General features: G+C 41.9%; 2 protein-coding genes across 3 annotated transcripts in view; one reads left to right on the top strand and one right to left on the bottom strand.

Annotated features, from left to right (window-relative positions):
* Window positions 1–19,327, top strand: part of BRAF (B-Raf proto-oncogene, serine/threonine kinase) — an 86,519-nt gene extending 67,192 nt beyond the window's left edge. For both annotated transcript variants that reach the window (XM_065038253.1, XM_065038245.1), the window contains 5 exons: window positions 115–233; window positions 1,035–1,166; window positions 3,965–4,099; window positions 4,975–5,128; window positions 11,372–19,327. In XM_065038253.1, coding sequence (XP_064894325.1) covers window positions 115–233; window positions 1,035–1,166; window positions 3,965–4,099; window positions 4,975–5,128; window positions 11,372–11,394 — 563 coding nt within the window. In that variant the 3' untranslated portion in view covers window positions 11,395–19,327. The remainder of the gene's footprint in view (window positions 1–114; window positions 234–1,034; window positions 1,167–3,964; window positions 4,100–4,974; window positions 5,129–11,371) is intronic.
* A 683-nt stretch (window positions 19,328–20,010) lies between these two features.
* On the bottom strand, window positions 20,011–21,854 carry NDUFB2 (NADH:ubiquinone oxidoreductase subunit B2). Its single transcript, XM_065038643.1, has 4 exons — window positions 21,700–21,854; window positions 21,459–21,603; window positions 21,271–21,378; window positions 20,011–20,092 (listed from the first exon to the last, which is right to left on the bottom strand). Exons 1-3 carry the CDS (start codon window positions 21,774–21,776, stop codon window positions 21,304–21,306), a joined length of 297 nt encoding a protein of 98 aa, XP_064894715.1. The 5' UTR covers window positions 21,777–21,854; the 3' UTR covers window positions 20,011–20,092; window positions 21,271–21,303.
* Between the last annotated feature and the right edge of the window lie 10 nt (window positions 21,855–21,864).

The following is a 21,864-nucleotide window of genomic DNA, read 5'->3' as shown; positions in this document are numbered from 1 at the left end:
GTGGGCAATGGTTAAAACTGTTATGTCTAAAATTGCAAATTTGTAGCTGTTTACTGTCCTTGTAGGACAGAGCCAGTACTGCTTGTTTGTTTTCCCTTAACATTTTCCCCTCAGATATTTTTCTTCATGAAGACCTCACAGTAAAAATAGGTGACTTTGGTCTAGCTACAGTGAAATCCCGATGGAGTGGATCCCATCAGTTTGAACAGCTGTCTGGATCTATTCTATGGATGGTAAGCAAGGGGGAAGTGGTGTGTCTGGCCCAACAGATTTAACTGCCTTTGGCTAAAGTTTCTAAGACTGTCCCTCCAGCACACTGACATACACAAGCTGTCTTAAGCTGAGAAAGATGAGATGTATTATGAAGTACTGAGTGAATGCGTTTCAGTTCTTCTTTAAGCACAGGTTTTCCAGTAGTCAGCAAAAAAAAAAAACACCTTAGTTTCTTTAGCTCTTATTCTGAGGTTTAAACTGAAAAGAAGATGGTGGCTAAGGAAGAAAGGTATGTGATTAATCCAGGGTTGAGGAGAGGGTGAGAAAGCCGTGGAAAACATCCTGCAAAGGAGGAGAGGAACTAGCTCACCCAAAAGCAAGATGCTCTTAAGTTTTAAGGATTCAAGCATGGTTACTCTCAAGAGGTCTTTCAACTTAATAACTCTTAATAAGAGTTATAATTATGACTCCCTGTGCAACTCTGCTTTCTCCTTTTCTCCCTGAAAAAAGTGAAGGCTCTGTTAGTTGGCATTATTTTCAGTGTTCTTATAATTCAAGTCTCAAAGTAGCTTCTCAGTCTGGACAAGGTCATTTTGTTTTGTCATAGGGGAATAAAGGGATCACCAAGTTACAAAGAACTAGTGGATTTTGAGATTCGTGTCAACATCCACTCTATATTAGGGCCCAGTAACATCTGAAGACAAGAGTGGGCTTTACATCTGTTACACTCTGGACAAGTCCATGGCTTTTTTTGTTCCTGATGTGTGAGGTGCAGCTTAATGTGATGAAATAAAAACTAACTCTTTCCTTTTATGGTACAGGCACCAGAAGTTATCAGGATGCAAGATAAAAACCCATATAGCTTTCAGTCGGATGTGTACGCGTTTGGGATTGTTCTTTATGAATTGATGACTGGACAGTTACCTTACTCAAACATCAACAACAGGGACCAGGTAAAGAGAGTGTGGGCTTAGGAGGGGATTGACTTCAGTCTTCTGTGCCCTGAAGCAGAGGGATTCAGCTTTGTGAAGTGCATGTTCTGTTGTATTGTGTGTTTGATTTGTGTTTCTGATTCTGATCTTATGAGATTACATTTCTACATTTTCTAGATCTGCCTCAGCCATGTAATGCCAATTTACACACTTCTCTTGAGGGTTTTCTTTTTAGTTCTTTTTTACTTCAAGTATAGATTTTCAGCTTCTGAGCTGGTTGCCAGGATACTTATTAGGGAGATAGCAGGTTATTTAATAGTAATCTGGTTTAGAATAGTTCTGCAAAGGCAAAATGATCCTCCATATGTTCTGTTATTCCTCTTCTCCCCCCACCTTTCCCCTTGCATTGAATAATAGTTGCAACAGGACTGACAAAATGGAACAGCAATCATCTCACTGAATGCTTTATATTCATTGCAGTCTTGAGAAATGCACGCACCATCTAATTGAATTTCAGGATATCAGCATTTCTCAAATCCTGCTTGATAGAGTATATGACTTTCCAGAATGTGTGAATCCTGTAAAGAAAATTACTTAATTGTGAACAAATATTCCATAAGTCTAATGATGCCACACACCTGCAATGTATCTTCACAGGACAGGCACATTTGAAAAGGCATGTCTGATTCATTATTTCTCTGTCTAATCTGAAAATAGTATCCGTCAAGATCTTTGGTGTAAACTATTCCGTGTCTGGGCGGTGTTATATTTGTGTTGTATCTGTGTCCGCATCCCTTGTTTTTTCACCGTCAGTACTTGAGAATTGCAACCATAGCAACGTTCATCTGTGAATGCCATTTTATAAGGCTGCTTCCATATTTGTCAGAACACTTTATCCCAATTCATCAAATTTGGAATTACTCTTTTTTCTTTTCTTTTTTTTTAAAAAAAAACTTTGGAAAGAAGGGAAATGTCCAGATTCCTGCCTGGATGCATATAGCCCTCTAAAAGCATTATTTGGGCATTGTTTTGGTTTTTACCTTTTGAGATTTGAAAGATGAACCCAGTGATGTGGGTGCTCACAGTTGAATGCTGAAACAAATATTAAATTGCAAGTGGAGCCAACATATAAAATGTGATCTAATTTCTAGACTGGGACTGTCCTTGTAGTGATGTTCTCTTTTCTGTAGCTAAAATAAAGGTTTCATCCCTATATTATTTGCAAAGTATTAGAAACATAAATAATAATGAATTTTGAGTAATTTCAACTGAAGTATCATGGAATCATAGAGTCTTAGAATGGTTTGTATTGGAAGGGACTTTAGAGATCATCTAGTTCCAACATCGCTGCCGTGGGCAGAGACACCTTCCAGTAGACCAGGTTGCTCAAAGCCCTGTCCCCTGACCTTGAACGCTTCCAGGGATGGGGCATCCACAGCTTCTTTGGGCAACCTGTTCCAGTGCCTCACCACCTTCATGGTGAAGATTTTATTCCTCATATCTAATCTAAATGTACCCTCCTTCAGTTTAAAACTGTTACCCCTTGTCCTTGTAGTGTAATTATTTAGCAAAGAGTAACTTCTAGATGATGGCAACTCTCATTGCCGCAGAGGTAAGGGACTGGGTAGACGAGTCTTTACTATGAGACGCAGCTCTGGCACATGAGGATTTCTAAAGAAACCATATGGGAGTTTTGTACTCCTTCTTGATGCCAACACAGATGTGACTGAATCAGAAAGTTGAAAAAGGACCAGGCTTGTGTTAGTATAAATAACATATATAGCTTGCTTAAGATAAAGGGTGTTTCTGAGAGTTTGTTTTTATTTCTTTTGCTAGTGTCAAGATAGGAAACAGTTACGCTTCATTAAATATAAGGTATGATACACCTGCTGGGTCTGCCTGAGTATTCAGAAAAGTTAGTGATTATGTGCTGCAGCGTGAATGGATCTTTGATTAGCTAGTTCGAAAGGGCTTTTTAGTGTCAGCGCAACTGCAGTTCTCAAACGACATTGCATTTGACCTTGGCTTGACATGATGATGTTTGATTTTTTTTTTTATTATAAATATCCAAGACAGCATTAACTTTATTTATGCTTTGCATTCCTGTTTTCTATTACTTTACTTTGTTTTATGGTTAAGCTTTATCCTTAGGTGAAATATAAGCCTTCCATGTTAAAGGAATTACCCTAAAAATACAAAGCCTGTCTGTCTCCTCTTCTGCAGGGGAGAGGCAGTTTCTCATTTTCTTTTATGCTTCTTTTGGGAGTGGGGAACGTAGTCAGGTGTCAAGAATAAGCTTTTGTGGTAGAAAAAGTATATGAAGGAAGTTATTCTCAAAAGGTAAGGGTTTTTAATATCTGAAGTCCATGTGTTTCTTAAAATACTCGTCAGTGTGAACTTGCTGTTGACTTATAATATAAAACAGATTCTTTGTTTTTACAGAATATTTATTTTTAGGCATTCTGTTCCTGCCACAGAGTTGCTTATTCTTGTTTTTGTAACAGCTTTTGACACCAAAGAACTGTTCCTTAGATGGTTATTGCTATAAATGGTAACCATTTACTAGCGTTCAGATTTCACAGAAATGTCTCTTAGGAGGAGGAGGAGGAAAAATCTGATTTTTTTTTCTCTGTACAGAATAGGTTAGCCAGTATTACTCTAAGAAACTTGGCAATTTCAGTACCAGATAGTGTTTCCTGGGAGCAGAAAACTGGCTGCTCGGACTAAAACGGTCTAGCAAAATGTTCTTCTTTGTTTACTGTTTAGTTTATGGACTCATCTTCTTCCCCTTTCATCTTTTTTTTTCCGCTTAAATAAAGATAATTTTTATGGTGGGGCGAGGATACTTATCTCCAGACCTCAGCAAAGTACGGAGCAACTGTCCAAAAGCAATGAAGAGACTAATGGCAGAATGCTTGAAAAAGAAAAGAGATGAGAGACCCCTTTTTCCACAGGTGAGGAATGTTCCTTTTCAGTTCTCAGTAGACTTTACAATTCAAATATTAAAAATGAAATCAATTATGAACTTGCTGGCCAGCTGAAATTTTTTGATGAGTGCTATAGCGTGGCTTCATGAGAGTATTGGTTCAGTACCTGGTTAGTTCTGTTTAATTAGAAATGCTTATTTTCAATTCAGAAAGTAGGCATTAAAATGACTTGTGCAGTTGGAAAAGCATTTATGTGTTGGAGAAAGTTTCAGCTGAGGGGCTGTGAAATTAATAATTGCAGTTAGACACACAAATTAGAACTTACTGTGTATGTTCTCAGAAATCTTTATACACCCCTCCTTGCTCTCCCCCAAGCTTTACAAAGGGAAACTGAAGAGTCTTTTCACAAAACTTGGTTTGTCACGCCTGCTGGGGAAGGTTTGGATTCTAAAAGCTTGAGGGGACCTTATTTTTAATTTTTTTTTGAAGTAACCAAAGCGTTTTCAAAAAATAAGGAGCTCCCCCTGCTGGCTTTGTGGTAATAAAGTATTAATCAAACCGCTACCAAAGCTGTTTATTTGCAGCGATGGTAGGTACTGGTACTAGTGCATAAACAAGGAGGCAAATAAAAGGCCAGCCATATTCATTATGCTTACAGAGGGAAATCAGTGTAGCCTTTTAAAGGGGAAAATGAGGCAGTTTCTTCCCAAATGTCCTTTTCAGCTTTTTGAGGATACAAACATCAGAGTGCAATGCAGTAATCTATGGGGTTTTTTTAAGTTTCTGTTTAAATTGGTTGCGAATATTTTTCTGTAGCTAGTGGGTGTTCTGCTGTTGGTTTTAAGAGAGTGTTACAAATTCAGAACTATAGATTTGATCGTTTATTTTTCTACTTGTTTTAGATACTTGCCTCCATTGAGCTTCTGGCCCGGTCGTTGCCAAAAATTCACCGCAGTGCATCTGAGCCCTCATTAAACCGGGCTGGCTTCCAGACAGAGGATTTTAGTCTATATGCTTGTGCTTCTCCAAAAACACCCATCCAAGCAGGGGGATACGGTGGGTTTCCAGTACACTGAAAAGAAATGTGAAGTCATGTGCCTGTGTGTCCGTGTGCTGGTGTGTTCCTGTGCGTGCAACACACATGTACGTTCTCGGTTCCTACCAGCCGTGTTTTTAAGGTTTACTGAGGGAAGGAGGACTCGCTTCCCAACACTGAGCATTGAATGTCCCGAGCACAAAGTCTGTGTCGGTAAGGAATGCCCTAGGAACAGCTGGCACAAGAAGAATTGTAAAGTCACGTAAGAGAAATGGGAAAAGTCACTTCAAAACAAGCAAAAATCCTCTGAAGGTGTCAATTGGGTGTCGTTTTTGCTTGCCTGTGTTGTTTTTGCCTAGTTTATTGATTGGAATTAGTTACTCAGGACTGTATTTGTTTTTAATCTGCTCAAGCTATGGTGTTTTTATTTTTTTACTTCAGTTGAGGTAATGATATTTGAGCAATAGGCTTTAGATTCCTCGGTTAGTAATGCTACTCATATGTGGGAAACAATTGGAAAAATAAACTTAGCTTCAAGACTGAGCACAATCAAAACTTCTCGTGGTCAGCAGAAGTGAGCAGATACAACACAGAATCCAAAGAAAGAGCTTAGTGACATGTGACTCTAATTTTGAAAGCTAAAGTTTAAAATAGTGCTGTTTAGAGAACACCCCTTCCTGCAGAAGAGTGGTAGCTTGGGGGTTTTTTAACTTACTTTTTATTTTTGACCTGCTATAGCTTAGACCATCTCAAAATGTTCTATTACAGTACAACATAGAAGAAATTATGAATCTCTGATTTTGCTGAACTGCAAAAATATTGCTGGTAATGGGCCGTGTATCCTTCAATTAGCACAGATTTTAAAATTTAAAAAAAAAAAAAAAGTATTTTAAATCTTGAGCATAACCAAATACTTTAAGAGAAAAAGGCTGCTAACACCCATATAGGAAAAGAGGATTTGAAAAAGTGGTTGTTTTCATGGAAATCAGTATTACACCATGTTAAGATGAAATGCTTTATTTACTTTAATATTGTTAAGAATACCACTGAGCGTGCTTCTGTTCAGTGAGGAATTGGTGGGGTTTTCTTTTTTTACTTCTATATAAAAGCTGCTAGTTTGACTAGAAGTGAATCTGTTAGACTAGATATCTAACTGAGAAAGCTGGACACCTTGCCAAGATCCTGTCAGCTCACTTGAAAGATTCTTCTTTCCTCTGGAACGTTCCTCTGGAAATGGTGAACCAGAGTAGTGGTTCAGGCTATATCAGTCTTCGATGTCAGATATGAAAACAATAATGTTATTGACTGTGTTCTTGCGTATTTTGAAATAAGTTGTGTGGTTTTGTTTGTTTTAAACTGCTAAGCTGTTAATTTTCACAGATTCTTCTGCATCGGAAGCAAGCTGTTGCTGCTCTTGCTAGGACTTCAAGGGCCAGGGGTGTTCTGAATGGCTTCTGAGTTACATACTTATAGGGAAGTTTTGCATGTTACTGGCAGTAATTTTTTGAACTAGATCAGGAATTCAGAAAAGGTTTTCTGCTGTCTGGCAACTGAGCATTTTAAAACAGGAGGCAGAGTTAGAGAGCTTGAAGAGATGTAGGCAATTTCTGTGTTTTCTGGCTGGATTCTAATGGTCTTTTTGGCTTCTGTTGTTGGAGCAGTTTGGGAACTAACTTTTCTCATTTTGTTAGTCAAGAAAATTCATCTGTTGAAATCTATCTCTATGGAAATAGTTATGGAGGACGAAAGTTGTTATTGTTTTAGAAAATCTGTTTCCCATCTTTCTGGTAGCTTCTCCTCATTTTGGCAGGCTCATCCTTAAAGGAAAACAGGACTTAAGTGGTTTTTTTTCCTCCCTTTTTAATTATTATTATTTTTTTACTCTGGGCAGTGAGGAAGAATGTTTCTTAAGGTTTGGGGTATAGTATTTAACACAGGCTACAATGCCCATCCCAGGAATAGCAAGAGGATGCTGCTGGGTCTCCTGCAGAATCTAGAAACGCACCATCCCAGGCAGGAAAGGCTCAGCCCAGCGGGCTGTCACAGCTTGCTCAGTTCCAATGAGTTACTCCTTGGAGCAGCGTTATCCTCCTGGTTGTTAAGATTGTTCCTCTGTGCGATAGGAACTACAATTGTAGTGGGGGGAATGCTGCCATCCCTAGACACGTTTGGCCACGATTCCTGCAGTGTGGGCAGCGCATTCAGATTCTTCTTGTGTCGTCTGTTTTTACACCTTCAGCACGGTTTGGGACCCATGGCTGTAATGTGATCTTAGCTTCTCACTAAACATTTTATGCAGCCTGAAAGGAGGCTGTTTTTTTGAGGATCATTAACTTTATCTGACATAAAGGCATTTAGGAGTTTAACTTCTGTAGTTTGCAGCTGCTGCTTCAGCTAGATTTGGGAACATATGTAGGATGAAGATGCCGAAATACACCTGTGGATCTGGGTCAGTATTCTCAAAGGCATGACCCAGCTGTATTGTTTAGAAACAGATACCTAGCAGTCCTGAAAACAGGTCTGTAGAACCTTGGGCTTTTCTGAAGGAGTAGTTGATACTATGTGAGTTTCCTTTTTTCTTTACTTCCCTGCATCTCAGTATAGAAACAAAATTTGCCTTGGTACCATCTAGAAGGCCCAGATCTTCCTAAATACTGCTGTGTGTTCTACTAGTTATCCACATCAGTGTATGTTGCAGATTTTTATTTAGCCAGCGGATGGTATCCATACTAGAAGTGCAAGATCCAACAGAAAACTGCCTCTTCATCAATACCTTTTTCTGTGCCTGTGAATCTAATCCAGCCAAGTGGTTGGAATTTGGTTTTTCCTTTGATAAGTCAGTTACTGTCTACTTCAGTAGACGAGGCTGGCACAGGCCTGGAAGGGAACCATTCTCCTCCTTGCAATTCTTCTGAGAAACGTGGTATCCACGCTAGCATAAGGAGTACAGTTAGGATGTTGTCTATACACCTTAGTAATCTCATTAATCCAGATAATTTATACATTTGTGAGAGCAGCGATTGGTAACTGCATCTTAAATCCTTCTGGGAATCAGGGGCAGCAGGTTCTCTCAGACATGTCCTTATAATATATTCTTTGGACGCCACATGAAAGAACTTGATCATCTGTTTAGAACAGATTTTTTGAAAGTATGTATTTGAAATAGTTTCCACAAGTGTGGAAAGACTGTAACAGCTAACTTTAAAGGGCTCCGTAAGAAGTGTAGATTTTCAAATGCTGCCCGTCCTTTTGAAAGGCATTTCTTTGTTACCAGTCAAAGCAGCTGTCTGAAGTTCTGCTTGGTAAAAAGCGCATCAGGTATCTGACTCACAATGAATAAAAATGTCTGTTGGTTTTTTGTTTTTTTTCACATCTTAAATCACTAAGTATTTGGTTTCGTAGCTTTGTGATAAGCTGATCTCCTTGGGAGCAGCCATGGCCCAGCTCCTTACCCTTGCACTGGCAGATCCTCTCCAATTCCACAAGTCCATTCTGTGCAGTTGAGCATGTTCCCCCCACCGCCAACAGAGCGACTCTCCAGAAACTGGTTAGGAAACTCTCCTTGCCCACCAGCCTGAGCTGGCGTTTGCGAGGTCACCTTAGCAGGGCAGAATCAGGATGATCCTGTAAGATCCTGCAGGACAAGGGATATTGGATCACGTTTCTAAAGCTGTCTTCGTTTAGCCCATTCACTGCTTTCAGGCAAGACCATCACATCCAGCTAGAAAATGGTGAATTACTTCATTTACCTCTGTGCACTAAGTGTCAGGAAGAGGTGCTTCTGTTCTCTGTCCCTCTCCTACAGATGGGGTTTCTTTCAGAAGATAAAACAATCAGCTACAGACATTTTACATCTTCAGAATAGAAAGGGTGACATAAAGCATTTTAGCTGCTTCTCAGAAAGTCCTGTCAAGACCTGTCAGGATGGAGGATTCCTGTACGCGGATAGGTATAGCCATCTGCACTCCTCGTCTGGGCAAGGCTGTTACTGGTAACCACGTTTTATCCATGTTCAGTCAACATAATCCCATTATTAGAAGAACATGTTACCGATTTTGGTGTCCTGTTGATTTGAGATCAGATTAGCACCTGAATTTTAAAGGGGGAGATTTAGCTTGTTGGAAAAAGCTCTTTGCTAAGGTTTTATTTAGATGGAAGAAAAATCTGAAAATCACCTTTTCATAGCTACCATTCTATCTGAAATGCATCTTGACTTCTGATCCTGTTTTTTCCATCGCCCTTTCCCAATTAATCATTCATTTTTTATCTTCTGAAATCGCTGTATGACTATTAAAAGCTGAATTATTACCAGAAATGGGCAGAAGGACAAGATGAGTAATGAGGGAGCAATCTCTTGTTTATAAATTGATCTTTAATCATCAGTTTAGGAAAGCAGACTGCAAAATAAATTAAGTAGAGCATGTTTTGAAAGTGTAGCTAGGCATGAATGTCATTCTTAAAAATGAGCCTCACAGGCTCATTGATAACTTGATGACATTTTTGTCCTTCTTTTAAAAGAAAAAACTGGGCGGGGGGGGGGAACTACTAAAATTGAGAAGTTTTTAGAAGATATTGTGAAGAGAGCTGAGAGATCGGTGAAACGTGCCAGAGAGAAGCAAGGAAAGCTATCAAATATTCAGAGTATTTTAGAGCAAGGGTTTTATCTGTTGGTAGAACTGGGGAAACGGGCAATGAGACCCATTGCGAAGCTTTTATTCATTTGTCGTTATAACTTAAAACTGCCCCCACAGTCCATCAGGACACATAGAGCTTGCGGTCTGCCACAGCCCCCTGTGCCAGCTGCCCTTGCTTTAGACCTCGGCTGTGTCCCCTTCCCATTTCCCATGGCGCACGGAGCCTTCTCTCCTCATTCCCAGCGCTCTTCACGTTCCCTTGGATCAGCTGTTGCTACCAGGCCCTGTAGATGCCCTTTCTTCCCCCTCCCCATGCAGACTGCTCGTCATTTTCTTGGCTCCCTTCTTTGTAAAGCAAGACATTCCAGGGAAGTAATGCTATCAGTTTGAAATTCTGTTTGCAGGGATATTTCTGGTTTCTTTCCAATATTCAGAGTAAGAATCTTAAGAAAAACCAAAACCAACAAAACCCTTGCTCTCGGGAGGATGGAAGGACACCGAGATAAGGCACAATATGTAATGGTATTCACATGTTGCTGTCAAAAAGAACAAACGGTCTCGTCTGTCTGCTTATCAGTCCTTCATTTTTAGGAGAGCTTTGAGGGGTGCTCTCAAGAAACTAACCCAAAATTCATGTAGAGCCCAACAATGGGAAGTTATATGCACACTTCTTTTTCTCTTGCTCCTGGGTCCTTTTGGTTAAGCATAGTTGGACACCCCTCCCTAAAAATCATATAGAACACAGTTTCTTTGTGGGTGGCAGGAAATTTTGTTTGTCTAAAGTATTAGATTAAGAGGATGAGTATCTTAGTTTCATCTTCTGTTCAGTTCTCTGGCAAACTTCTTGAGTCTTTGGACAGTGATTTTACCCACTTCCGTAGCGTCATCACCTCCAGAATGGAACTACCAGCCTATCTCGCAGCATGCCAACAGAATTTCAGGAGATCACTGCATGTGAAAGCGCTGCATAGAATTATTATTTATTCAGTAATGCTGAAGAGAGCATGGGCGTTGCTTCATTTGTTGTGCTCCCAATTAGTGAGGCCTAATTTTTGGTCTGGGAGTGAATAGGCAATCTCACCATTCTTATATTTCTCACAGTAGGTTGCTATGTTGGTCTCTAAGTCAGATTCTAGCATTCTTTAATAGTGGTTTAATCTTCAGGCACTTTACTGTATATAGTCTTTAAAGGTTAACGGGTGTGTCAAGTAGTTTTTTGTTATTAAACCAGTTTTACAGCAGAATAGAAATTAGTTTGCAGTATGACGCATTTATTGCAATAGTTGCTTTTCAGGAGGATATATGTGCAATAGGGAGTTTACAGTGAAATGGAACTGATGCGTTTTATTTTCAAATGCACGATGAATTAGACTTTGGTTGAACTTTTAGCCCTCTGTCCTGGGATGAATGGGTACAGCTTGCTTTCAAGAAATTCCTTTCTGGTGAAATATGCTGGGTCTATATTCAATGTTCTTTCACTATGTATTCTTTTGTGCTTTAATTTTAACAGTTTGCATTTTTTAACATCTTTTATATTCAACCTAATGTTCAACTAGTCTGCAGAAAATCTCTGACCGCCTGGTAACTGTAATCACCTACTTAAACCAAGCTCTTGTCCTCCCTCTACAGGAGAATTTGCAGCGTTCAAGTAGCCACAGCACCATGGCAGCACCCACTCTGTTATTTAAGTCTTGTGTTCCTACAGTTTCTTAACATCAAAACTCTATTCTGCTCCGCGAAACCTAAAGCAATTTAGAAAAGATATCCGTAAGCTTAAAAGTGGAGCAGAATGGAACTGCCAGTCCAACGACACAATGGGAAAGAAAAATAAAAAAAAAAAAAAAAAGAAAAAAAAAAGAAAAAAAAAGAAATAGTACCTTATTTTGGGAACCAGAATCCTCTGCTGCCAGTGTTTCTCCTTCAACACAAGCCGCCAGGTGCACTCGGAGACCCGCGGCCGCTGCCCGTGCCATTGGCATCATTCCCCGGAGAGAGGAGAGGGCGCTCGTGGTTTGACTCTGGTGCTCGGGCATGAGGGGATGGAACTGCTGCTGCAACTTTAGGAGACTTTGCTTTGGATGGTCTGCCGGTCGCCTTTCTCCCTCTAACAACGTACCATCAGAGGCTGAATGTCTGATGAGTGCTAATTCAAAAGAATCCCTCCTCCGTTCTGACCTTTTTTTTTTTTTTACTTATTTCCTGGTGTACTCGCTGATTTATGGACAATGCAGTATCCCCTTTTCACTGTATTATGTCAGACACCTAAATCTGTCTATAGTATTGGGTTTTATTACAGTAAAATTAAACCGCGAGGTGATGGGAGCTGGGGAAGATGTTACTCTAAAGGCGAAGAGTTTGATCTGAAGGAAAAGGGGATGCTGCTGCACCTTTTTTCAGATTTACTTTATCGCTTCTTCAAAAAACAAACGACAACCACCAACCTTAAGCTTTTCCTTTTCCAGTATTTTCTTGGTGTGTGCATATACAACATCTTTCAGAAGGATTCAGTAGATCCTTCTTTTGTTGGTCCAGCAACAAACTGAAGTTTAAAAAAAAAATGTAGCGCGATTGTCCTCTTTTATTTTTTTTTCTTTTGTATCATATGATACAATGTATTTATCAAAGATGCTACCACAGCATCTGAAGTCTGTAGAAATCCTGATACAGACTGTGAATGGTGTATGTACCTACTTTAAAAGTTTTATTTTAAACGAGGGTGCAGGTTAATGCCAGGTACCTTACCAATATGTAACGTTTTCATAAACGGGGAAAAAAGTTCTCAGGTTGAATTGAATACAAATACAAAACCCCCTAGAATTAGACATTCCGAAAATTGTGTTTTGGTACTTTCAAGAGCTTTTTTTAAAGGATTTTTATCCTGTTAACTAAACGTCCTCCGATAAGTGTGTGTGTAAATGTGGAGCACCTTGTCCTAATGGCAAGGTGTTCAATCAAAACAAAACGGTACTTGCTGGATCCACGCTGACTACTTCTCCTCTCGTTGCTTTCTTCCCTGTCATCTCTTTCCTTCCGTTTGTCTTTCTCTTTTGTACCCTTGGCAAACTAGGGTGAAGGTGGCGGTATCTCCATCAGAGTGCGTTGTTCTCCTGTCCTCCGATCCTGGTTTTCAAATGGTCGGTAGCTTTTTGACGAGTTACCCAGTCAGGGAAATAATAAAAACAACTCAGAAAGTTCTGCACATCATTTACCTCTAGTAGAATATCTTGTGATGTGATCTGTTTGCAGAGTTCTCCGGTATGTGCTATTACATGTAAATTATTTGTACAGAGGCAAGTCAGACCACATTAGGAAGAAATTCGAGATCAGAGAGAAGCTTTCCAAATTAGATTTGTATCTGCCCTGTGCCACTCCAGGTGAGACAAGAGAGGGAGGTTCTTGCTGGGGTGGGGAGGTGAAGGGATGTTAGACAAAATCATGACAAATAAATGAAGGAGTTAAATGTGTGTGAATGTGATGTCCATGCTAAACAGGGGTGTATTGGGTAAGGACACTGTCCTTCCCTCCCTCGGAGAGTTGGACTGTTTGTGTCTGCAGAAGGTTGCTCCCAGGTGAAGGGAGAAACCCACATGGGTAGTGGAACGTGCTTTTAAAACCCTGGAGTTCTGCAGCATTGCTGGTAGCCTGTGTGGTTTAGTCAGTAAATATTTACTGGGGTTATAGGGACCGGACTAATCTGAAGTGGGAATTATAACTGAAATACTGTGTATTCATATTAATTCCACAAACATTAGCAAGACAGCAATAGTGAATGACTTAATAGTCACTACAAGAATGAAGTGATTCATGTTGGTACATGAATAGAATTGATTTTGTGTACAGGATGCATTTTAAAAACAAACAAACAAAAAAAAAAGCACAAATTTTTCTTGTCTGCTGTGGGTCTTCAGATGCTGTAAGGTTTGGTTGTTTGGTTTTTTATTTTCTTATGGAGATTGGCAGGAATTTAAATAGTAGCAATAGCCACTTTCCAGTGCGGAGAAGCGAATGAGTGAGCGGTGGCGTGCGTGCCGGTGGAATCACGGTGCTCCCTGTGAGCATTGGGGGCCAAGAGCGAGGAGGTGGAAGGAGCCTGGGGCCGCTGGGCTCAACAGGCGGGTGAGAGCAGCTACAGAGACAGACTCCCAGAGTGTGACACAGTCACCACTCGTTCTCCCTCCAGCCCCTCTGTGGGCTGTGGCCTCATTTGTACCTGTCAGGCATGCTGGAAATTAATATCCCCTTGAAAGAAATTGTTATCGGAGCAAGTATGTGCAGGTGCTGTGCAGTCATTCGTTTCACAGAGCTTGTTAAAAGCCCTAGTTTCCTTTCCACAAGGTCATGCTGGTAGAAGATTGTCTGCTAAAACATAACTGTTAGGAATTTCATTCTGTCTTTGCTTAAAATGAACTTATTTTTGTGAAGATTCATTACCCCTTAGTCTACAATATGCTTCTTGAGCCCATAGGAAAAGCACAAGGAAAATTGCTATCCTTGTCCATGCAAAGCACTTTATAAGTAACACGTGGTCTTTGGGGTTTTTTAATTGGGGTTTGTTTGTCGGGGTTTTGTTTGTCTGTTTGTTTTCTGAGGAATGTGCAAGTTGTTTGGCTGCTGTTTAGATAAGTCCTTTTAGGATGCATTTCTACTGGTCTTCATGTTTCCCTCCAGACAGCTGTAGTAAGGTGTGTTTGTCTACAGGAGGTGCCACGTAATACTCATGCAAAACTTTGGAAGAAATTTGGCTTGTAAATAATTGGAATTATTATTTTTTTTCATCTTTTCCTTCAAGAGTTTTTCTGGATGTCTTGCATGCCATCAGAACCAGTCCTAAAGGCGCCCTGTAGTTGTTTAGTGAACGGGGAGATCAGAGCAGACGAGAACTGAGTGCCCTGTATAGGAGTGGGGTGAAGGATGTAAACTAAAATAACCAATACGTTAATGTCCATTACACCCCATTTCTTAAGTTTCTCTGTGATGCCCCAGCCACAGGCACATGTCCTGTTTGGGGATGTTAGAACATATTTTGTGTGCGCATTGGGACAAACATCTAGACAGTCATATTGCTTTTAGCTTTACATTATCTAGTCTCTAATAATTATTTGGAAATCTACCAGTATCCAATCCCAGCTGTTCATGTCTTCATTAACGACACAGACACCTTCCCCTCTACCTTTCCTTTTCCACACAGTTAGAAGAGGCCTGTTACCTGTTACATCTTCCCTGTCAGTACGTGATAGTTTCCTGCAGCATATTTGCTGGAACCGGAACATTGTGGTGGAGCTTAAACCAAATGGTATGAGCGTAGAGGCCTGGTTATTTTGAAAGTAATTTCTGCACGAATTAAGTCTTACATGGCCCCAAATACAGTTAGCCCCATCATTTGTTTTTTGCTGAACTCATGAAGGTCGTTGAATGAATCCACCTCTGCTTTTTCTGCTCACATAAAATCATCTTTCCTTGTACCTGAATGCCCCAGCAGCTGGTGATGATGCCGAATGTTTGAAACCAAACACTGCCATCTTATTGTGGCCTCTAGACATCACTTGGATTAGTATGTGCTCATTAGAGGCAGAATTTGGCCTTCATGACATAAAATCAATGAAATGCTGACTGTTGATAAGTACCATGTCTTTCCACAAATGCCCAAATGGGGGGAGGCGGAATACGCTGAAGATCATGCATATATAGGTTTGCTTCTGTGTTTGCCTGGTGATGTAAATGCATCCAGCATTTCACAGAACGTTTGGGGAAGCCAGATCCTCGGAAGCCTCAGAAAAAAAGTACAAGTTGAAGTTTTGATAGCTGGAGGGGCTAAATTTAAGGAAGCAGCATGTAGACATTTCACACTTCTGCAGCCTGTAGATTTCATTCCCTTCTGGACTGTGAGTGCAGCATGTGTAGCACAAACTATTCATAGTACTGTAGACAACGTGTTTTCTGTCTGTTGAAAAAAGTACCACCAGTAGCACAATGCGACAGGCAAAGCTTCTAGGTACAGCCACGTTCAGTTAAAAAGCAGTTGCATGAGTGTTACGGCATGGCTCTGGAGGTGCTGTGTCTTCTGGTTTTCTGTTACACGTTTGACATAGAACTTTATGAAAGAAGCTGTCTTCTGCAGCCTTGTTAATACGCATTTGCACTTCACATTTGTTTGGGCATGCATTTTAAATATATTTTTTCATTGGTTTTGTTACTTCTTACCTAGTAAATAAAATCATCAAAGTTCTTCTTTGCATTTAAGTTCAAGGATGCTAACGCAGAAGCTACTGAGTCAGCACCGTGACAGCAGGACATAGCTACGAAACTGTGGAAGGAGGAAACTGTTTAAAAACTGCAGAATGCAGAGTACACCAAGAGCAAACTAAAGTGAAAACTAGCGTATGTATTTTCTGGAGAGAAGGGAGCTATCCAGACCTTCTGTTAAATGGTTTACATAGGGATCCTCCAAAACAGTCCTTGCAGTTTGCCAAATGATCATGTGCCTTCGCAACCTTTAAAAGTACAACAGAATGTAAACCAGGTGCTTTGTAACTAGAGCAGTGGCTTTGGTTTACTTCTGATGCAGTAGTTTTTGTATATAACTATCACCATAGTTAGGTAGTTTGGAGCTGGTCAACTTCTGTGAAGGAGGGCAGAGTGTTCCCCAAAATACTTACGGTCATTTCAAAGCTAGGAATTGAAGGATACCTAATTCAGTTACAATAAACTTGCTGCTTGAAATCTGCTCTATCAGAAGTTAAATGAGGTTCATTTAATTTAAAGATAAAAAAGCCCTCCTCCCCCTCCAAAGACACAAAGATCTTTTAAAAGAAGGGTAATAGAATGCTCCAAAGAGGCCCAAAGTTACACTGTCATAGCATCTTAGAATGAGACAGTAGATGAAAAATGGGAGTTAGGTGAGGAGAAATCAATGGCTAGTACTCGTGTAATCATGTTATATATCAGGACCATACAATTAATTCCCTGGCACAGAAAGTGCAATTCATTTTGTTTTATGGAATATCAGCAGGTTTCATTAGTTCTTCCATGGGCCTTTTGCAGTTCCTCAGCAATGCAGGCGACTCTCCAGCGATGACACACAGCTATTGCACGTTACCCGTGGGAGGTGGCAGGTGTCTTGTCAGCTGAGGGACAACCAGTAGGTTTGAATTTGATTTGTTCAAATTTCAAAACGGTTACGTAGACTTCTGGCAGTACCTACACACCAGTGTCATATTTAACCTACTTGTCTATAAAGGACAAAATAATGGGGTTTGGTATTAGTCCTTTTTCAGATTTTTTTTTTCCTTTGGGGCAAGACTTTGGGCATAATTGTAAATTATAAAGTTATATCTAAATGCACAGTTCATGCAAAACATCAGACCAGTTTTTACTTGGCTTTGTTCCTTTTAGAATGCAAGGTGTAAAAACATTTTACTAATATTCCAGGAACTACCTGGGACCCTTCTACCTGTCCCAAATTCTGCACTAGAAGTACATGTGAGAAGATGGTGTTTTGTCTGTTTTTTAAGCAAAATCATAAAGAAACTATTTCTCTAAGAGAAGGGAGCTGTTGGGGGAGGGTTTAGAAACTTCTAAACTACCTAGGCATTTGCTTCATAGCATCACAGCAGCAGCGTGTTCAGCTCATCCAGCCTAGTTAGGAGCCAGCAGTGGCCTGTCTGGTCATTTTGTCTGGTTTATTGAGTTTGCAGCAGCTGTACTTTAGAATAAGCCTTGTGTGACATTTGCTTTTGAGCGAGTAAAACACAAAAAATAACTATGTTTTCTTTTTTGTTGTCGTTTGGGTTTGGAAAACGGTTGGGTTTTGTTTTGATAAATGTCATTCTGCGTTGTATTTGTGTATTCACCCTAGCTGAAAAGAAAATCTGTTTGTGTGTTTGGGAGTTCAGTGGAACATTTAGAGAAGAAATGAAGCCCTGCCATCTGGGCACAGATGTTGGGTCTGGGGGGCAAAATGGACCAAACTTGGGTGTTGGGTTATTTTGGGATGGTGGGGGGTTTTGAGGGCATAATTTAAATTAACTCTCTAAAATAAAATGTAAGTGCAATAAATGTGCTTTTTTTTTTATTCAAAGCTGTGAACCTTTAGGAAAAAAAATCAATGACAAAAAAAATGCACATCATTCCTTCACGAGCCTTGTGTCCTACCTGCCCCCCTTCCTTCCCCCTCTCCACACTTCTCCTCAACTGACAGAAACTTGACAGTGGCCAATTTGCATGTTTTGGCAACCCAAATTAACGTTGCTTTTCTTCTGATCTCGTTTGTTGGGATCGGGGAAAGTCCTGGCCCCTACTCCTTGCCACCCATGGGATACCTTTGGGATTGGGGGCTGCCCTGTGCCACCAGAGCCAGGTCCCCCACTCTGGGGGTGCAGGAGCCAGCCCACCTCTACCACAGCCGTCCCAGCTGCCAGCACCGTGCTCCTCCCCTCCCTGCACGGGCTCCCAGAGCTGGGCGCGTGACCCTTTTTTTAAGCAACCGCAAAAGTCATCAGCTGCCTAATTGTGTCCCTTTGTCAAAAGACATGTGCAGGCTGGCCACTGTTGCCTTCTGTGACTGCCTTGTTCTGAAGGAGCAGGTCCATCCGCGTGTGCGACCTGTCGTGCATCACTTGCACCGTCTCTTACTTGAGCGCGCGCTGCTTTTGCCAGATGAGGAAATGTGCACCGGTCTCTTGGGGGTGTCCACGAGAGGCGCAATGTCTGTGTTTCTGTAAAAGGTGATGGAAGGTGTGGCACTCGGTGGTCGGACCCTATGGGGGGAGTAAGAGAGGACTGGCTTGTTTAAAGTTTATAGACATACAGATCTATAGCCTTTAAACTTGATTATTTTTATATATAGACAAGACAATGGCATTACCTCATAATACAGAGGCTTGTTTATGAGAGGCAAAGTATCTAATAAGGAGAGGAAAGGGAAATTATATACAGATTTCTTGGTTTTTGTTTGTTTGTTCCTTAGTGCAATGAAATGTCCCAGCGGTTTAAACTCTGTGCTAACACAACATTCCTTTCAGCTGTACTTTTTTGGTTTTCGACCACCAGAGGTTTGCGAGGGGCTTACAACTGCAAAGTAGAAGGTCCAGTTTGGTTACTTAAAAACAAAACAACAATTGTGTTAGTAGATTTCCATAGCTGCTTTTTAAAAATCTACAACGGAGTAATTGTTTCGAAACTTCTATTTATTTTTTAATTTGTAACAAAATGTTTATTTTCGGTTTTCTGTTACGTAGGTCATGGCAAGTCCCCTTCTTTCCCTCTCAAGATTCCCCTGTAATTGCCAATACAACTTATTTTTCTTGTTTGTTCCTTCCCCCTTCACTTCTGTTGTCCCTTCATTTGTACTTTGGAGTTTTTCTCATGTAAATTTGTACAATGGGAAATATTGTCCAGTTTGGTTAGAGAGCATGGAGACTTAAAACATATTAAAATTTGATAGCTGAATTCAGATTGAAGAAAACTATTTCTGTGTAAAGTTATTTAAAGAACTCTGTATTATATAAAAGGCAAAAAGTTCTATGTACTTGATGTGAATATGAGAATACTGCTATAATAAAGATTGACTGCATGGAAAAATCTGAAGGGGATTGTTTATGGTGTAATTCATAAGTCTCCACGAAGTTCTAGAAGTGCAACTTAAGGTGGTTTAAGGGAGTCAAAAATTTACTTTGATAATGTTGCTTTAGAATGTAAATCTGGAAGAGAGAAAGAAACAAAGAGGGATGCCTAGAGAATAAGCTAACTCTCTTCATCATCCTTATGCTGGGCCACTGTGCTTAGAAGGCATTTTTACCTTTGCAGAGGGTTTTACTTCACAAGGTTTATTCTGGACTTCACTAATACCCAAGGGAGATCCCCCTTATCCCGCGGAAAGCTCCGCAGCAGCTGGTCTGGGCTCCCCTCAGGGTAACTTCCCTTGCTGCTGTGGCCACTGTTACTTGGTGACAAGATTTCAGTAACACGTGGCTTTCAAGTTAAGCTTCTCTGCAGTTCTCACACAGACATATTTTATTTCCCCCCCAGCCTTTTAGTGGTTATTTGGCAGAGCTTTAATGGTAAGATTCTTACCTACAGTGCATTCGTGGAAGTTTTAAATCACTCTCTGAACACGAATATGTCACCTTATTTCTTGAGGGCAGCGCGGGATAAACGGAGCAAACATTACAGAAGCTCATGTGGACTCAAGTATCACACCTCTAAAGTTGTGATGTTCACTCTCCAGAAATCCTGCGGCACTCAAAACCAAAGTACAATTCAGCTTAAGATGTTGTTTACAGTCAACTTTTATTGAAATAAAGGCCAAGGAGCCAAAGCTTTAGTTCCAGGGACCTCTTTAGTTCCAGGGACCTGCAAGCAACAGAAGAGAATCCTGAGAACCATATCCACCCATCCTTTTCCCACCACTGAGAGCAGGGGACAACCTGAACGGTGCCTTGTGCTGCCTTAAGCAGTAGTTGAAGCTGCTAGCTTCACAGAGCCATAATGTAACACAGCAGCTTGAGAGAAGATACTTAAAGAATCAGAAACAAGCAAAAAAGCCCCAAACCTTTAAGGGGTGAACTGTACAGGTCTCTCTAGTATAATAAGAGAGCATGTCGTCAAGATTAGGTAATGTTGGGCCTACAGAACAGCATGAGGAAAGTAATTTTAACTGGTGGTGGTAAAGCTACGCTACAATTCATCAAAAAATAAGTAGTTATACTGCAGGCTTACGTTACCAAAATTAGACTTCCTGGACTCAAGTATTATTTAGCGACTCAAGAAAAGTGCACATGAAGGCAGTAAACAGAGATGTGGCACATTTACCTTTGGAAGTGCATAAACAATAGCTGAAAGTAGGGTACTTCTACAGGTACCACGAGAAGGGGGCCAGTCAGCAGAGCCAGGCATGATGCTGTGGCACTGTATCTCAGCCAGGAGCTTTTAAGTAGAACGAAAGCACACTGTGTGTGCCTTGGTGACTGGGTGTATGAGTTTAAGGGCCTGTTGGAGAGGGGCCAGAGGAGCCACAGAAGTGATCAGAGGGCTGGAACAGCTCTGCTGTGAGGACAGGCTGAGAGAGTTGGGGTTGTTCAGCCTGGAGAAAAGAAGGCTCCGGGGAGACCTTATTGCGGCCTTTCAGAGCATAAAAGAGGCCTATAAGAAACATGGGGACAGACTCTTTAGCAGGGCCTGGTATGGTAGGACAAGGGGTAATGGTTTTAAACTAAAGGAGGGGAGATTCGGGGTAGGCATGAGGAAGAAATCTTTTACACTGAGGATGGTGAAACCCTGTCCCAGGTTGCCCAGAGAGGTGGTAGATGCCCCATCCCTGGAGACGTTCAAGGCCGGGCTGGACAGGGCTCTGAGCAACCTGATCTAGTTGCAGATGTCCCTGCTCATGGCAGGGGGTTGGACTAGATGACCTGTGACGGTCCCTTCCAACCCAGACTGTTCCGTGACTCTATCCTATAGCTGTGCAAAGCAAAGCCCGGCCGAGCTGCAAACCCCGGGCCGGCTGTTCCGAGCGGGCGTGGGATCCGTACCACTGTGCTGCCGGCACCCGCGGCTGGAGGCGCCTACTCCGCGTCGTCCGGAGGGATCCCGAGCTCCTCGTCTGTCCAGGCCGCAGGGTCCGGGTAGGGGAAGTGGCCCTGGGAGAGAGACACCGCTCAGAGCCCGGACACGGCCCCAGCCTCGGCCCCCGTCCCGCCGCCCGCCGCGCCGGCCTCACCAGCACCATGTCCGAGCTGTGCCAGAAGTGCCAGAGGATCCAGAACCACATGAAGCCGCTGAGGAGTTCGCTCCGGATCACCTGCGCCCGCGTCAGCTCCGGGAACTGCCGGTACCGCGGCTGGATGTGCACCCCGCCGCCAGCGCTGCAACACACGCACCCGGCGCCGCCGCCTCACTCCCGGCTCCCGCCCGCCCCGTTCCCCCAGCCCCCCTCCCCGAGCCCCGCTCCCCGCACTCACTACCGCAGCCCGACGGCGGCGGCGCCGTTCCCGGCCCGCAGCAGCCGCCCCGCCGAGCGCCCCAGCGACGCCAACATGATGGCGGCCCCACCTCAACCTCCCGCCACCCCCAATGTCACCCCTGCCACCTCCCAACAACAGCCGCGGCGATTGGCCCGTCCCGCC

This window comes from Columba livia, chromosome 1 (genome assembly GCF_036013475.1).
Source record: "Columba livia isolate bColLiv1 breed racing homer chromosome 1, bColLiv1.pat.W.v2, whole genome shotgun sequence".
In the NCBI taxonomy this organism is placed as follows: domain Eukaryota; kingdom Metazoa; phylum Chordata; class Aves; order Columbiformes; family Columbidae; genus Columba; species Columba livia.
This window is presented reverse-complemented; position numbering and strand designations above follow the sequence as displayed.

What these genes read in the sequence shown, in the direction of transcription:
- NDUFB2 (XM_065038643.1), bottom strand. Translation starts at nt 21,776, where the DNA reads ATGTTGGCGTCGCTGGGGCGCTCGGCGGGGCGGCTGCTGCGGGCCGGG. An exon ending in GCCGCCGTCGGGCTGCGGTA is followed by an intron (nt 21,604 to 21,699) that starts GTGAGTGCGGGG and finishes CGTGTGTTGCAG; the next exon opens with CGCTGGCGGCGGGGTGCACA. An exon ending in ACAGCTCGGACATGGTGCTG is followed by an intron (nt 21,379 to 21,458) that starts GTGAGGCCGGCG and finishes TCTCTCTCCCAG; the next exon opens with GGCCACTTCCCCTACCCGGA.